Source organism: Seriola dumerili, unplaced genomic scaffold, assembly GCF_002260705.1.
Source record: "Seriola dumerili isolate Sdu_G_001 unplaced genomic scaffold, Sdu_1.0 BDQW01000036.1, whole genome shotgun sequence".
NCBI classification, from domain to species: Eukaryota; Metazoa; Chordata; class Actinopteri; order Carangiformes; family Carangidae; genus Seriola; species Seriola dumerili.
This window is the reverse complement of record NW_019174291.1, coordinates 1,339,221-1,356,479: the sequence shown is the minus strand read 5'-3', so window position 1 is coordinate 1,356,479 and position 17,259 is coordinate 1,339,221. Positions and strand designations below refer to the sequence as shown.

At 43.9% G+C, this 17,259-nt stretch overlaps 1 protein-coding gene across 2 annotated transcripts; it reads left to right on the top strand.

Moving 5' to 3' along the window:
- The first annotated feature begins 115 nt into the window (after positions 1-115).
- zc3h4 (zinc finger CCCH-type containing 4) lies at positions 116-16,395 on the top strand. Of its 2 annotated transcripts, none has more exons than XM_022738534.1 (14): positions 116-391; positions 5,079-5,382; positions 5,523-5,630; positions 5,736-5,940; positions 6,400-6,551; positions 7,534-7,630; positions 7,831-7,967; positions 8,094-8,201; positions 8,664-8,775; positions 8,916-9,025; positions 9,429-9,895; positions 10,579-10,901; positions 11,031-11,282; positions 12,294-16,395. In XM_022738534.1, the coding sequence occupies exons 1-14, from the start codon at positions 312-314 to the stop codon at positions 13,985-13,987; spliced, it is 4,149 nt and encodes a 1,382-aa protein (XP_022594255.1). In that variant the 5' UTR covers positions 116-311; the 3' UTR covers positions 13,988-16,395. The 2 variants fall into 2 exon arrangements, with proteins under 2 accessions (XP_022594255.1, XP_022594256.1); XM_022738535.1 differs by lacking the exon at positions 116-391 and adding an exon at positions 1,538-1,629.
- Positions 16,396-17,259: the final 864 nt, after the last annotated feature.

Here is a 17,259-nt window from a genome sequence, read left to right as displayed (position 1 = left end):
TAATTTCCGTGAGACGCGTACGTTTATTCGTCATGATGTCATTCTCGGCGAAACCCGCCCCCTTTCTCTTTGGAGAAGACAGTCGGCCATTTTAGGTTCATCAGTCGTCATTTCACATCGCTACAGTAGGACGGAGAACGTCAGGACTCAATTTCATCATATTGCTATTCCAACTGTAGTGGAGAATTGCCTACTATGAACTGAAACTCTTCCTAAAATCAAAAACAAGTAGATCCTAGTGAAGTGACGCATAAGCCAGTAGATTCCAGTGTCGAGTTGTAATTTTTTGCACCTCAATGTAGCTAGAGGAAATGGCTGTGGAAAGCATGACTGTCCATCCAAACTCCCCAACTACCAACCACGAACACAACAGTCTCCTGACTGACGAAAGGTCGAGTAATTCTACAATCATATTTAAATGAAATTATTTATTTGTCCTGTGCTTTTACACAAAAAGCCGGGGTTTCTTTTTCTTTTTTCTGTCAAAGGGATTAAATTCGCCTTTTCTGGAAAACGAGTACAGAGGTAAAGAACGCCATGTTTACACGACAACGCCAACTGGGAGGCCATATAGCACCTGGGATAACGTTATTCCCTTTATTTTATTACGTTATCACAATCAACGGTCAATCGACTCGAGTCAGCTTGTCTTAAGAAAAAAAGACGAGATCGAAACAGCTGATCAATTATACTTTCACCGCCATACTCGCCAATTCAACGGTTATAAAGCATCGGTTAATTACTTGCCCATTTTTAACATCTGTTAACTCACTAATTAACGTTGATTCAATCGTGTGTGTGTGTGTGTGGTGACAATTACTGTAATGCCGCAGGTGCAACAAATTCAAGCGATTGTCTTTTGCTAACTACGGGCCTGTTTTCAGGCTAACTTAGCAAAATTAGCACGTTGGCTAATGTTACCAACGAATGCAGTTGGCAAGAGAGCGGAAGGCTAAGCTAATGGCTAATGGTTTCGTTAATGATAATTTACTATTCTTTGGCGGTTCCACTCGCTGCATCGCTATATGAAACACAGCGTTTAATAACGTTGTAAGGGCCATTACATTCTATCGTAATCCTTCATATCGGTTTGTTCATTTGTCTTAAACGTATCACTAACACGAAGCAACTTGGTCTACGCACTTAAAAATTGTGCTCGACTCGCTGCCGTTCTACCTGAATAACACTCACAGGAAAACGTATTTTGCCCCTGAACACCTCTCGGTGATTGGGGTTTCTTTTCCTCAAGTCTTAAATGTTACCTATCTTTAAAATATTGACTTGTGAAAGGTGAAGCCTGTTAACTTACATAAGCTAACCTTTTAAACGCGTTTGTGCTTGTCATGTGTATTTGTCTAACATATCACTTTTATTCACAGTCGTGCCCACACTGACTCGTCCCAAACATCCACATAAGTCCCCAAAATGTGTAAAACGTCTGCAAAGCATCCCAGAAGTGTTTCAAGTCAAACACAAAGTTCCCTTTTTCCACAGTCCCCAGTTGGCAAATTTGCTGTGTTACCCAGTTGGCCCCATTTCCAAGTCCCACAAACCCCACTAGTGTCCCTAAAAGGCTAGGGAAAAACTTTCAATGGTTTTGAGTGCAAAATGTGAAGAAAACCTGTCACAGTAAGTATTCCCCATTTTAATCATGGCCCTTTGCTTATAGAATTAATTAAGTTATGGACTCCACTGAGCTAATAATGTACCATAATGCATGGTAAATCCTTTGATTCAGTCATCCTTAATAGATGAGAATAATCTTGTGCTCTGTTGAACTTTCAGAACTTCTCACAGTTGTCTGCTGGTGTGGTGTGTTCAGAGCTTTCACAGTTTGGGTTTTAATGGATTTAAATGGAAACTTGTTTAGAATAGTTTACATGGATGACAGACACTGCACAGCAGGCCTTTACTGCATTTAGTGGTCAGCAGTACATTGATACTTGTGTAGGGTCCAATCAATAACTCGTTAAGTAAATAACATTTTTTCCTCTCCTCAGGTCTGTTAAGCCTAAATTGGTGCTGGTAGACTTATATTAACTAAAGTTCACACTGACCTGACTTGTTAATTTCTTGTCTGAGCATAGAGCAGTCTGGAGGGGATGAGTTAGTCTGCAGTTTAAATTATTCTCCACACTGGCACATTGTTGGCAGCAGCTTATGTGTGTATAGTATCTTTTTAGGCCAGAGAGGCCATCAGCTTCTGCCCATAGTGAAGCCCAGCCACTCCCTATTCACAACAACCTGCTTCCATAATACAGCCAAATCCCTGTGCTATGATAGACACTGTGTCAGGAGAGTTTTCCTTGTGCCGGCTCTGACAGGTTTTGATTAACAGGCCAGCTCAGTATCACATGCCAATAGTGAGATAGAGGAGTGACTTGGCTGTTGAGGCGATACTCCAGAGTTTGTGGTGTTTGGATTGAAAGCCGGCAGCTGGTGCAGAGCAAAGAACCTGTCAGAGTTTAGCAAAGTGCTTGAGGCAGGGAGATAAAAAAAAAAACAAACTGACAAACAGTTTCAGTGTTCAGATGTTTTGAGGAAGAACACATTAAGGTGGTTGGTATCTGATATCGAGCTTTTGTGTTGAGTAATTATTGTCAAACATTGCTTAATCTGCATATATTCATACTTTCAGAGTTACTTTGCATAGAATGACAGAGGTTTTGGATTTCACTTTGGCTTTTGTACCAGGGCAAAATCAAATGGGCATGAAGACAGATTTTATTGTTTGTTCTGGATTGTGTTCTGCAACAAACGGCAGATAACAGGATTTTGTACATGGAGCAACTTCAGGCTTTATACGAGGGGGCTGTTCTAAGAAAACAGGTTAACTAAATTATCTGGTTAATTAACCAGAACTTACTTGTTTAAGCAGGTTCCTGATAGTTTCATTCTACGTAGTGGTTTCAGATGAAGAAAAAAAAATGTATGTTAACATTTGATATGACTTGAATATGATGATTTCACCAAGTTTGTAAAACAGTTGTGTACTCGCCATCACTTTTCATTTTTGTCATCCACTGATGAAACAGGCTCATGACTAGCATTCTCTGGTGGATTTGTTTTCTGAGTTGATGTGGAGATGTTCGTGGCTCTGCTGCTGAGCATTTAGTTTGTAACACAGAGATAAAGCCAGATTATTAAGGCTGATTATTGTGCTCTCACCAGAGGAAGCTCGTATGCTGAGGATGTGGTGCGGTGCAGTGAACCCATAGGGTGCAGCTGACATTTTGCCTGAAAGCAGGTCGACTGCACCAACCACCTGCTTTGTCTCAGTTCACTGTGTGCTCGATGTGGGACAAAACCTGTCTTTGAGGAATTAAATATTGTACTGCAGTTGTCTTGTCGATGAATCAGATCAGCCTGACCTCAGGCCTCACTACCAGCCTGCTGCAGTCAGTGCTTGACAGCCTACTGTGGGTGTGGGCCTTTGTGGGAGAGCCAGGACATACTCACTCAAATAGGGAGTGATTAATACTTTGTCTCTTCAGTGTCACTAACATTTGACCCCTACCCCAGCCTGTGCCATAAATCATGCCACGTCCTTGCCAGTGAGAATGGCAGACAAAACAATGTCCAGTCTGCCCTTGGCAAGAATATTTCTGCTCAGTAGCTGGTTTTGGTTTTGTTCTTTGATAAAACTGGCTCCACTTCTCACCTTTTCCCTCTCACCTTTTGGTGCCATGGTGGCCTGAAAGGAAGTAAAACACAATACTTGTTTATAATAAACCCAGTAACTTTATTAGCATGAATGTAAAATCCATTAGTGCTTTTGGAACTTGGATTAATAAGATTTGTAACATTTTCCCAAAACTGCATGATTACTTTTAGTAGTCTACAGCGAACATTTACATTTCTTTTAATCTTTTTAAAACCTCACTCTCCTTTTAACTTATCCTCACTCTATGTTGCCTGCTCTATAAGAAGAACAAAAAATATAAGACAGCTTGTGTGGCTGATGACACTGAGAGGCAGTGGTGTCGGCTACACTGAAGTTACAGTATAAAAAAACCACACTGCAGTGGAGCTTGTGTTTTTGTCTGTTCTGCTGATTTGGATGTTTGTGTGTTAGTAAGTTAATATATCCCAGTGTTTGCAGAAAGTGCTTTTTAGTCATGCTTGACATTTCAGTGCTGACTCCTCCTGGGTTACATGATGAGCAGTCAGTTTTTGGAGATTAATTGCCTCACTGTAGGTAATTTTTATATACACTCTCTGCATATGTCAAGTATTGGCATCTGTGCAATTTTTTTTTTCACCTGTAGTTTAAACAGGCAAGCGTCTGTGAGAGATACAGGCACTGTGTAAATACACCTGGCAGAATCACAGACACACCAAAAAATACAATCTTTCTGCAATCCTTCTGTTTCCACCTGACATGAATCACCATTCAGGCACAGTTGTTGAAATCACACCGACATTTGTCCGTCCCGCAGTGTCAGGTGTTCTCAATACATGGCTCTGTGGTGGTGTTTAGTGTCAGAAATGTTCATGACAGAAAGCAATGAGTGCTACAGGGATACAACTCCATTATTCCAAGTGGGGCTCAAATTTTATTAATCACAGATTGCCATTAATCTATGTTCTTTTTTTCTTTTTTTTTTTACTACAAAAGTTATAAACTATTACTTCACCTTAGTGTTGTTAGTGCCATTATAGTGCTGCCAACCTGAATGATGTGTTGCATCTTGAATAATATCCCAGGGATCCACTCAGCTGTTAAATGCTGAGATGTTACTTGAAACTTAAGAAAACATATTTATACATTTCTAAATCCTTGTTTGAATCACAAAATGGCAGAACCTGATAGTAATGCTGCGTAAATGAATCCCCCTTAAACGACTTAATATCTAATTTTAGTCAACTTAACCAAGCCTCTGTACTTGTTTTCCTACTGATTTAACTGTGACCACTGAAAACAAACTAGTTCTAATGGTTTTCAATTTTTTAAAAACCATTTTATCAAACATGAATCATTTTAAATATATGTCCAAAAACTTCAGATGTGGCTGGTGTAGTGAGCCGCTGCCCCTGAGAATATGAGATGTATGAACCTACATTCTGTCCATACACAGGCCAGAGGATGGAGAGCTGGAGGAAGGCGAGCTGGAAGATGATGGGGGAGAAGTGGAGGAGGAGGAGATGGGTGGAGGTGCGTCTGCAGCAGGAGGAGGCGGAGATGGGGGCGACGAAGCAGGCGGAGGAGGTGAGGCAGGAGGTGAAGGGGCCGGAGAGCGTCCTCAGCGAAGTCGGGAGCGCCACGCCAGCAGTGATTCTGACGACGAGAGATCACACCGCCGGAAGAGGAAGAGGAAGAAAGACAGGGAGCGAGAACGGGAGAAGAGGAGGGCCAAGAAGAAACGCAAATCCAAACACAAAGTGAGAATGAAGACAACTACAGAACTGAAAAAGACCCACCCACCTCTCTACACCGCTCTGTCTTTATTTAAAGTATTTGAACTTTTGTCTCTTACATCTCTTTCTCTGTGCATCTCTGCTTTTCGCTCTTTCTCCTCCAGCGTCATGCGTCCTCTGATGACGACCACTCAGACTTCAGTGATGACTCTGACTACAGTCCCAGTGAGAAGAGGAAGTATAGAGAGTACAGTCCTCAGTACCCCCCTGCTGTAAGTCTATAGAGTGAGCTTACATTGAAATATTGACAAGTTTATCTAGATCAAATGTAAAGAATTTCAGTACTCTAATCTACTAATATGTTTACCCATCTCTAGTCTCATGGAGGCTACGGCGGCTCAAAGAAGGGCAGCTACATGAAGATGGACAAGCAGGGCTATGGAGGCTACGATGACTATGAGGAAGACAACTATGAGGGAGAGGAAGACGAGGACATGGGGGATGAAGACTATGACGACTTCACCAAGGAGCTCAACCAGTACCGCAAGGCCAAGGAGGGAGGAGGAGGCCGCGGTGGACGAGGTGCGTCCACGGCCGTTTGGTTAAAACTGTTGAAATTGAAAATTAGACTTGATGTGCCACAGATTATGCTGTATGCTAAATATTTGCCCAGCTGTGTATTTAGTCTCAGTGAGTTCTGAGACTAAATACAGTGGATAAAATGCCTAACCTGGGATACACCAGACAACAGAAAGATATCTAAGGCCAGGTGTTGTGGAAAGGTCCTCTGTCTTGGTGTGAAAATGTGAATTTATTTATACTTTAGAAGTGTTTCCTATTAAAAAAGTTTTCACTGACCTTTTAGGATAGTTGTGCCTCTATGTGACAATTGCTTAGAAGAATATGCATCACCCTGTACTTGCAGTCAGACAATGGAGCCTATGTGCAAAAACTTTCTTATCAATCTGAATCCTGTAGCTGCGTCACTGACAGTCTCTCATACCTCCGTAGCTTACTCTCTTTCTCTGTGCGTCTCCGCAGGGGGCAGAGGTCGCATGAAAAGCCAGAGAGGCCGTGGAGGAATGAGGGGAGGGAGGAGGGGTCGAGGAGGCAGAGGAAGAGGTGGACGAGGTGGAGGAGTAAAGATGGGAGGAGACAATGACGATGGCGATGGATATGGAGACGACATGGAGGTGAGGTTTAGAACTCAAAATGAAGCCTGTTGTGTATTTGCTTTGGTGAAAATCCAGGGAACAAGTTCTCATTCTGTTTGATTTGCTGTGTTTTGCGTATTTACACAATGGTTGAAATATATTTCACATGGAAGCATTCCAGTAAACAAACACCAACACTGACAAATCAAACCTGTTGGTGGTCTTCATAGGAAAATGGATTATTTTCCTATTAATGGAATAATGCTCTGTTTTCATTTCCCAAAACAAACCAAACTAAGAATACTAATTATTTCTTTCTTAGACAAATTATTGATTTAAATAACTTTGTACACTCCACTGTCAAGCAGCCAGCTACACTCCAGCCACCATCACTCGGACCGTTTGTCTTGCTTAACAGATATTTGGAATAAGCGGCTTCACGTCTTGTTCCAATCTGATGCTGCAGTAATCATTTGAGAAGAGTTGACTGAGGCTCTGGTCAGATCTGGCATTAACATGTCACCAGTGACCACTTGTGATCAGATCTCATTTCCCCGCTCTATATGCAAATGAACAGGTGTGCATAGTTGTTTTTAGACAGTCTGACTATGGCAAGAGAGAGAGAGAGAGAGAGAGAGAGATGCAGTGCAAGCGCAGGTTGAGCGAATCATTGTACTGCTCACAGCTCTACGGTGAAATAAAGTTTTAGCAAACAGTAAAATATTTTCAGTTTATCATTATGAAACTGTGTTGGCACTAATGACACTGTCTCAGAGGACATCAGTAGAGCAGTTGGTCCGTCACTGTGGCCCAGGACACATTTACATTCACACTGCTGAAAGAATGTGGACACACGTGGACCTCTGAATGAGGTCTGAGTGATCAGATCTAAAATGTGTGTTGCGTGGTGCGTTCACACCTGAAATCAGAGCTGTCCACTTGTGATGGGATGTTAACACCAGGTCTGAACAGGGCCTAATTGACACTCATTAAGTGACACATGCTAAATCTGTCTTTGCAGTATGTAGAGGACGATTATGACAACATGGGGGATGATGACTACGACGACTACTCAAAAGAACTCAATCAGTACAAGAAGTGCAAAGACAGAGGCAGAGGTGAGTTCAGACCTCAGGGGGTTGTCTGTGATTTTTCATCTCTGTCTCTCTTGGAGAAATGGCTCCTTCTCTTCCAGAGGAAGCAAGCTGTGATAGTGATGCACAGGGTAACCTGTGGACAACACTGATCGCTGACATGTGTCTTCATGTCACACCTGTGTCTGACAGTGCTGACTATCTGTCTTTAATTTCTGCCCCAGGAGGTAAAGGAGGCCGCGGGCGAGGCAGAGGTAAAGGAGGGCGGGGTATGATCAGAGGAGGAAAGGGTCGAAACAGAGGGAGAGGAAGAGGTGACATGGGAAATGATGATGACAACAACGGAGACATGGACAATGGGGTAAGGCTTTTGTAGTTATTAAATCAGTCTGAAGTGAGCCTGATACTGAGTCTGAAACAAATCTGATGCTTCAAAGTAGATCAATACAAATGTGTGTGTGTGTTGGTTTGTGTTTGTGTATTTTAGGATGGAGGTGATGGACCAGGACTAGGGAGGAGGAATCAGAATGAAAAACATCAGGATAAGAAAGGAAAGGCCATCTGCAAGTACTACATCGAGGGGAGATGCACCTGGGTAAGATGCCATGAATGTTTGCTGATGTGTTTGTTGAACGAGTCACAGTTTGGACTGAATAACATGGGATGTTTTGTGATATTAAAGCTGTCTTCATTCAAATGATATTTTTCAATTTTTTAAATATATTTCAGTATTTCAGTTGCTTTTCCTACGTGCCCACATTCAATAGAAATTCACAGTGAAGTTGTAGTTTTCTTTGTTTTCATAATTAAAAGTTTTTGATGCCACAAATATGATACAGATTCCTGTAAATGGCTGGATTCTGAGGTTGTTTGTAACCCAGTTTTAGTCAGCAGGAACTAGCCTGGTTAAAGATCATGAATGGGTGTAGACTGACAAAAACCCTTGGAGCATCATATTACATTTGATACCAGGCTACACAACACAATAACTCCACAGTTCTCTGTAGGCTGGCCTCTCAGACACACAGATCTCATTATGACCTGCTTTAACCACCAGGGGGACCACTGCAACTTCAGCCATGACATTGAGCTGCCGAAGAAGAAGGAGCTGTGCAAGTTCTACATAACTGGATTCTGTGCCCGGGCCGACCACTGCCCTTACATGCATGATATCCTTTACTAATGACCCCACAGAGAGACTCTATTAGTTTAAGAGAATTCAAATTAAAATAGTCTCTGTTTGAATAGAGGTAATTAAACAGTTTGCATGAATCTTTTTGTGAGTGTTTCCCCTTGACTCCCACGCTACGTGAATTCCCCTGCAAGCTGTTCCACACCACGGGCAACTGCGTCAATGGTGACGAGTGTATGTTCTCACATGAGGCCCTCAATGACGACACTCAGGAGCTGCTCAACAAGGTAGGATCCTGGGACGTCCAGTGGCCTAAAGGTTAAAGTGCATACCACATAACTGTAACGTACAGGGTTTGATTCTCTGCTGTCATATCACTCTCGCTCTGCCCTTTTTTTTTACTGCCTCTCTCTAGACTCACAACTGTCAAAAAAAGGCAAAAAAAAACCCAAAGATAATAGAACTCACTTACCCAGTTGCCAAATCACTCAACCAGTTTCTGTGAACTCTGTAGATATTTAAAAGTGTTTTAAAAAAATATTCATAAGAGTTTTATGTATATAAGTTATTTAAAGAGGTTTGACGTACAGTTTGCAGATCATAAACAGAAACCTTATATAAACATTGGGTTTATGGTTCAAAATATTTCAGATGCACTTATCAGTGGAGTTTTGTGACCTTGTTTTCTAGATGCTGGCAGAGGATGCAGAGGCTGGGGCTGAGGATGAGAAGGAGGTGGAGGAACTAAAGAAGCAGGGGATCAACCCTCTTCCCAAACCCCCTCCTGGAGTTGGCCTCCTCCCCACCCCTCCTCGGCCTGTTCCTGTAGACGCCAACACAGGGGCTGGGGACTTTGGTGGCCCTGTGGCAGGTGACTTTGGGGGTCTTCCTGGACCTAACCAGGGGCCCATTTCCAACAAAGGACCGCCAGGACCAGGGCCTGTTCCTGGGCCTAATCCTTGTGCTGGTCCCCTTGTCCATGGCCCTGATGGAAGTCCCTTCCAAGGCGGGCCCCCAAATCCTAACTGCCCTCCTCCCCACATGGGGCCCCCACCTCCTTGTGCTGGAGGAGGAGGAGGTGCAGGGAAGAAAATCCCCTCGTTGTTTGAGATTAAAGTTCAGCCAACGGGACAGCTGGCTCAGAAACTGGCTGTCAGGTAAGAGTTCAGGAAACAAACATTAAGAATATATATACACACAGTATACACAGTTATAGAAAATGTAGATGGAGATCTTATCCAGTTTGAGATCAAATTAAAAACATTTGTAGATTATTAAAGGAATACTCTGCAGAGTCTCTGTCTTTAGAATATTGAATACTACCTGTAGACTGAAAATGTCGCTCTCGACATTTTCAGGTTGCTCCTTCACTAGAAATAGCTGCTGTATTCAGCATGGATTCACAGCAGCTAAACGGTGCCTCTCAAGCCTACAGGCAATGAGTGTTGTGAAATGATGAAACATTCATTTTAATGTAACCAGCAACTACATGAAAAATGAAAGTTCAAATTCATAGCTCTACTAAAAGATTCTTTAAAGTTTATACAAGGATAATCATAGAGCGCAAAACAGAATTTGTAGTTTTTGTATTGTGATGTAGTGTGATAGCACTAACCCTTCAGTCACCCATGTTAAACATTTTGTTATTATAGACCCCAGAAGATGGGTATGGTTCAGACCACAGACCCCCCATTCAGTTTCTTCTATAGACGCACCACATGTGGGGGATACAGTAACAGCAGGGAGACTACGACCCAATCAGACGCACTAACTGTTTATTTTAACTGAGAAGAATAAACAAATGGAACTTCCTGATTCCCTATTCTCCCTCTTGTATCAGGAGCCAGACTCCCAGCGGCAACCAGGGTCAGACTGCAGCACCTGGACCTCCAGGGGCCCCTGGAGCGACCCCTACCCGCTTCCCTGCCCCTCCAGGCATGATGTCCCCTGACATGCAGAACATGGGCCCCAACCTTGGGATGAACCAGGGGCCGCCCAATATGGGGCCTGGCGGACCACCCATGATGGGAGGATTCGCATCTGGCGACGGACCCCCACATGGAGGTCCTATGCCCCCAGGTCCTAACCAGGGTGGAGGGAACTTCTTCAATAACTTCTTCAATCAACAGGAGGGAATGAACATGGAGGGAGTGGTACAAGAAGGTGAGTGATTCAAACCTAAAACCATGTTAGCTTTGAAGTAATTATTTTGAATGGCACACAGTGTTTTCAGGTGATGGTAGCAAAGTTACTGATTTTGTACTAATCGGTACACTTACTGTTCCCTCTCAGGTGACAACTATCAGGGTTTTGCTGGCATGGACGAGAGAGGAGGAGGAGCAGGGAAATTTGGTAACCAGTCAGGTGGTCAAGACAGCTCTGCTAATGGAGCGTCAGCCAATCAGGGAGGGATTTCTGTTCCTGACTTCCTGCCTCCAGCACAACGTGTCCTGTTCATGAGGATCCAGCAGAAGCAGCAGGAGGAAGAGGAAAGAGCACGCAGGATGGCCGAGGGAGGAGCAGAGAAGACTAGAGACACTGAAGGTAGAGGAAAAGCATCTCTGTGTACAAAGTATTTGTTGTTCCTTTGTCATAGTGAGTCATTTTCCTCATTTGCTTTATGGTTATGTCATTGGCCTTAAAAACTTTCCTCCCTTGGCTAAAACTCTATATTTGGTCTTCAGGAAAGTTGTACAAAAACTTAAAAATACTGCAGATGTAGAACCATGTCTTCACATTTAATGTACACTACTAGTCAGAAGTTTTAGAACACCCATATTTTTTTTATACAGAAGTAAGTGGTAATCTGCCACTGCCTGTTCAGCAAGTAAGAAACTGGTTAACTTAGTTTTCCTTCAGCAGTGGAAGTAAATGAAGTGAAGATGACAGTTAATGCAAACAATTCCTACAGGTTAATGACTTACAAACTGTCGGTACAAAGGCAGAGTTGGGACAAGCTGTGTTCCTACACCCTCTGATGCATTATTAGGACAATACTGTACTGCAGGAAGTAGTTCTGTATGTCGCTGTCAGAACAGTGAGAGAAAGTCGGGTAACAAAGGAAGACAGACTGGTTGGTCAGTGATTCATCCTACAGCACGATAATGACCCAAAACATTAGAGGGAATGAGCTCAACCCTGCGATAGGCTTCACATGACTGTGGTATTGTAAGTGCAGTTAAAGGCCAGTTTTCATATAATGCATTGTGATTATTGTTGGCATTTGTTAAGTTAATGGTCCAGTTCACAGCAATCTTGCACAGATGAGACTATAAGCTCTGATCGCTCTAATCTTTTTAAAGGGCAAAATAAATGTTTCACTGTTATTACTATGTCTATTAGAAGTTTGCACAGTGTGACAGTGATACTGTTCAAACATGTCACACTCTACTGATCACTCTCCCACCTTCCCAACATTCAACACAAACCTCAGATATGACGTGTTTAAAGATTCCTTGAAGGTTAATCACTTTGTGAAGTGTTTGTTTGTTTTTAGTTTTCTAACAAACTGAACTCCAGAGTTAACACCAAAATATGTCTGCTGTCTTTTCCCAGGTGATTCAGGGAACTGGTACTCCAGTGAGGATGAGGACGGCGGTGGTAGTGTGACCTCAATCTTGAAGACACTCCGTCAGCAGACGCAGGCTCCTCAAAAATCTGACGGCCCACCAAGTGACCCTCGCCTGCAGAAGGCCTCCCCCGCCAACCCCCCAGCTCGGCCAGCAGACCCCCGCTTGGCTCGGGACCCACGACTGGCACGTTCTGCAGAGACAGGCCAAATCCCTGACTCCACCCACTCCATGCCTGCTCCATCTTCCTCTGGACCCCCTGCAGACCCCAGGTTAGCCCGACTAGCTGCTTCAGCTGGATCCACCTCCCACTCACCTCCTGCTACTAAACAAGAACCTCCTCTGGTCTACAAGCCCCCGCCACTTACAACCCCAGCAGCGGAAGAGGAGGAGACGGAGCGGGTTCTGCGGGACAAGCCAGTACCGATTCCTCTGGACCCGCTCATGGGCATGGCTCTGAGAGACCCACGCTCTCAGCTGCAGCAATTCAGCCACATCAAGAAGGATATTCTTCTCCACATGCCGGCCTTCTCCAAAACCATCACCTGGTCACCTGAAGATCTCCTTCCACTCCCCATCCCCAAGCAGGACTTCCTGCCCCTCCCACCAGGCATCCCTCCTGTGTCCACTCTAGACCCACGTCTGTCGCGCACTCAGCAGCAGCACCACGCGCCGCTCCCTCACTCACAGCCTCCTCCTGTACAGTCTCCTCCCTCCTTGGACGCACCTGCTCCCTCCTCCTCCAGCTCCTCCCTCCCAGACTTTGAGCTTCTGTCTCGTATCTTGAAAACTGTCAACTCCAGCCCGTCCCAGACACCCTCCCCTCCTCTGTTGCCCACCCCTGCTGCCCCTATGTCACTTCTGGGTCCACCTCCCGCAATGCCTCCTGCACCTACAGAAAAGCCTGCTGACCCCCGGATGGCCCGTAAAGTCCCCACAGACCCCCGTCTCCAGCCACAGAAGTCAGCAATGAAGCAGCCATCAGATCCAGCGCCTCCTCCTGTCCCCTCTACATCTCCAGCAACAACATCTAGCTCCCCCCCACCTACCATCGCCCCTTATGACCCAAGGCTGCTCTCCTCAGGTGGAGCAGGGCGTGGTGTGGGGGCTGGGGCACCAGGGGGAGCCAGTGTGCTGAGCAGCATCAGTCTGTATGACCCTCGGACTAACAAACCAGGCAGCCCTGGTACCAGCGGTGGCTCTAACAACTCCCCCAACTCAGCAAGCACAGAGTCCAAACCCAGTGAACCCACGACGGGTAAAGCCAAGTCCAAGGAGCCCCTGTTTGTCCGGAAGTCTGCGTTGGACCAACCAGAGCCAGAGAAAAGTGGAGAGCAAGGGACCGATCGATACAACAGCTATAACAGGCCCCGACCCAAGCCTGCACCCTCGCCTAACTCCACGGCCCAGGGAGGGCCTGCTGCAGCCGGGGCAGCTGCAGCTGGAGGTCAGGGTGCTCCTGGAGCCGCTCCAGACCAGGGGCCTGCAGGCGTTCACAACCTGCCAGTGTCATCGCTATTTGGCGTGGTGAAGCAGGCGACCAAGCCTGGTGGGACAAGTAGTCCTTTTGGAGGAAACAGCCCGGCGCAGCCTGACCAGGCGGCCACAGAGCAAGACAACGCCTCACTGAAGGACGTTTTCAAAGGCTTTGACCCCACAGCCTCACCCTTCTGCCAGTGACCCACTGACCTGGAACCATACAGCCCTTCATGTGGTTGGCCGTTGGCTTGTTTTAACATTTTTGGACACTGAGCAGATAAGTGAAAAGGAGAGAGAGACGCGCACTGAGGCAACTGCCCGTAAGACTGGTTAAGACAAACTCTGTGAACAAACTGATGCAACGCAACATGTTTTATGCACACACAGACATCCTCTACAGCAGTGTTGCAGATTCAGATTCTATAAAAGACTCTTGGGTTATGGGAAGGGTTTAAAACTAAATCTCAAAATTTCTATTTTAAACAAAGTTATTGATGTATAAATAAATATATTCTCGTCATCTCAGTGCTTAATGAAAAAAGTTATTCAGACAGCAGCAAAAACATATTTGTATCACATTTTGTTTCATTATTTTTTGCATTTCAGATCCTCAGCTCTGTGTTTTTTTTGGAAACCTTCTCATCTATAAACTGTTTGATGTGCTCGTCTATATTTTTGGCCAGTTAAAGTTGGCAGTTCTCTTGGCAACAGAATGGACAATTTTTTTCTCAAATCTTCACAAAAAATATTGCGCATTTGTGATATTTTTGTGATGAAAAACAGCACTGAGGCAACTCCTTTAGCACTGTTGCCGAACCATATTTCCCTCTGTGTCACAGCATTCAAAGTCGTGTTTATTCCTTTTAGAAACTGTCGAGTTTTGTCAAACAAAAGCTTATGTTTTGTCATTGAGCCACTGTGTCACATTTTCTGCAGAAACACTTGCAAATACCCACACTTAAATCTATATTTTGCTTGATTTGTTTTTAGTATTTATTTTTCTACTTCTTTGCACTGTCAATTTGTGTCCTCTGAGGGTTGTTATTAATATGTGGCTCCTCCAGCTGGTTATATACGGTTTCATTTCAGGTATTTAGCTCTTACCCAAAACAGGTAACTCTGCTGTTACAGGAAGTGACCTGTGACCTTTTAGTACCGCCTCTCTACACCACTACACCACTGCTGTTCCTTTTCCCCACTAACTTATATATTCCCTTTAGCGGTCTTGTTGCTAAAAGGAGAAAAGGCTTTCAAGTGAACATTTTGTTTTATCAGTCTGTGAAAGTGGAGAGCGTCCAGTTCATAAGTAACAGCTTCTGTAGCTTTAAGGTATCAGACATTTGCTGCTCCGACTGATTATAAACGCATCACCACGTCCCTCTCCAGTGGCACATTGTAGCTATAGCTGACGGTTAGCCATAGCATCAGTGGTGTTGCAGAGACATTTAACAAGTTTGTGTTTTGTTTTTTTTCTCTGCTGAAAAGACAGTGTTGCCCAAAGGTTCAGTGTGTAATTGGACAGCCCTGGTCAACATCAATCTGTTTTCCCACCGTGATTCACTGATTCAGAATAGAAATCCTACAGGATGTGACTGCAGATTTCTGAGGATGGAAAAAAAATTGCAGCCTTACAGCATCAATTTCCAGTGTAGTGGTTGGTGGCAGTGTGACAATCATAAACTAGACTTGGACCTAATTTCAGTCAATGCATAAATGTTGCATTGATCTGTGCAGGTGCTCCGTCTACTGTCAGTCTGAGCTCTGCGTAAAGAGAACATGAATTGTGTTAAAAAAGAAACATTCAACACAAACTGAACATGTTTCTCTCTCTCACAGTAGAGGAAGTGCACACTTCATGGTGGACATGTTGTTAGGATGAGTTTTTTTTTAAATTTTCTCTCCAGAACATCCCTGACTAGTTTCCACCTTACACCATAAACAGTTGAAGTCAGAAGTGAGTGCAGCATCTGAACCGGGGTGAGGGTGAAGTATTCTTTCCCGTTTTGCCTGATAAGCTAGAGATTTCATCTCCAGGCTTGTTTGAGAATCTTTAAATGTGGGGTCACTATCATGGAGCTGATAAAGGTTTTTGACCTCCAGAAGGTTAAGATTATACAACAGCTGTCAGGTTCATTGTTGGCTCTCTTTGTGTATAAATGTTGATCATTTTAATTTATTTTTTATACTTGGGGTAAATATACTTCCTCACTTGTCATTTTTGAACTGAATCGTTTTATATGTCCTGAATATGAAAGTACCACTCACCTCAGTGGGATGCAGGCAACCTGTGACAGTGTGAAGAGGAGAAAGACATATTTTTTTATTTGGTTTTGTGTAAAAAGACTCAACTAACAAAAGATTCACTATTTGCTCCCTCCTGCCAGGCCTTCAGTAACCCTGTTAGGAGTGTCAGCTATAGCAAGTGTGAAAGTTAATCTTTATTTGTTCCTTTATGGCTTTGTTGTTTTGTAAATTTGTTTCATGGTTTATTTTTCTCTTGCTATGTAAATTTGACCAGTATCCCGTCTTTGGAGGAGTGGAGTTTTCTAACTGTACACTGTAGGTGAGGTTGTCAAAGTATTTAAATAAAGTTGATACATGATCAATTAGTTATAACTCTGTTTTCAGTCATTGTTTTGATTCATTTGACCAATTTATATCTCTCATGGTCGTGAAGCCAAAATGAATAAACATTTCCTTTCCTCTGGCGTCATCCTCAAGCTAGACGTTGCATTTTTGGCTTTGCAGTGATAAAGATCTGAGAACAGCAAAGCTTTCTGATGTGAAACAGGTATTACAGCGTTTGTGTGGTGATAAATTTTAAGTCTGTTGACAGCACGAAGAGCTAAAGATGTAAAAGCTTTCATGTGTCTCCTCGTGACGGAGTAATAAAATCTGTTTCATTTTGTTCCCTTGTCATCTAAAATGCAGTTTGAATGTGATTGTGTAGTGTTCATTTTTCCTGTGTTTTCTGAAGACACCTCTTGCAAAGAAACCCCAAGTGCTTATTTTAAGCAACCAGACGGGTGGGGTTTAGAAAATCAGGACTATTCAGGCACATTGAGGCTGTGGTCGCTGAATTGACCTTTCTTTTGTGCGACTATTTAAATGTTCTTTTCCTTGTTCAGTTGTCCTGCCTTCAGTTAAATCATAAATTATTTAAAAACGCCCTCTGACCCAGAATCTGAAACCCCTTCATTTTTCACAAGCTGGCGTGTTGCTGTCAGCTTCTCTGACATTGTTCCCTGCTATCTTTAGGACTCCGGTGTTTGAAGCTGTGTGGCTCTGGGTTTGGCCTCTGTGGCTTTGGATCGGCACCCCAGCAGCACGCAGTTTGTTTCCTTGTTAGCTACGATCCTCCAGTGAGTCACTTCCTGCTCCCCTCCCATCCTGCAGCACTGGCTCCAGGAAGACAAACTATTCATCCAGTACCTCAAAGGTTTCCTATCACACACACACACACGCGCACACAC

Bases quoted from the DNA above. Each gene is read 5' to 3' on its own strand.
- zc3h4 (XM_022738534.1), top strand. From the start codon at position 312: ATGGCTGTGGAAAGCATGACTGTCCATCCAAACTCCCCAACTACCAAC. The intron at 7,631-7,830 runs GTGAGTTCAGAC...TTTCTGCCCCAG, and splicing joins GTGCAAAGACAGAGGCAGAG to GAGGTAAAGGAGGCCGCGGG. The intron at 7,968-8,093 runs GTAAGGCTTTTG...TGTGTATTTTAG, and splicing joins ACGGAGACATGGACAATGGG to GATGGAGGTGATGGACCAGG.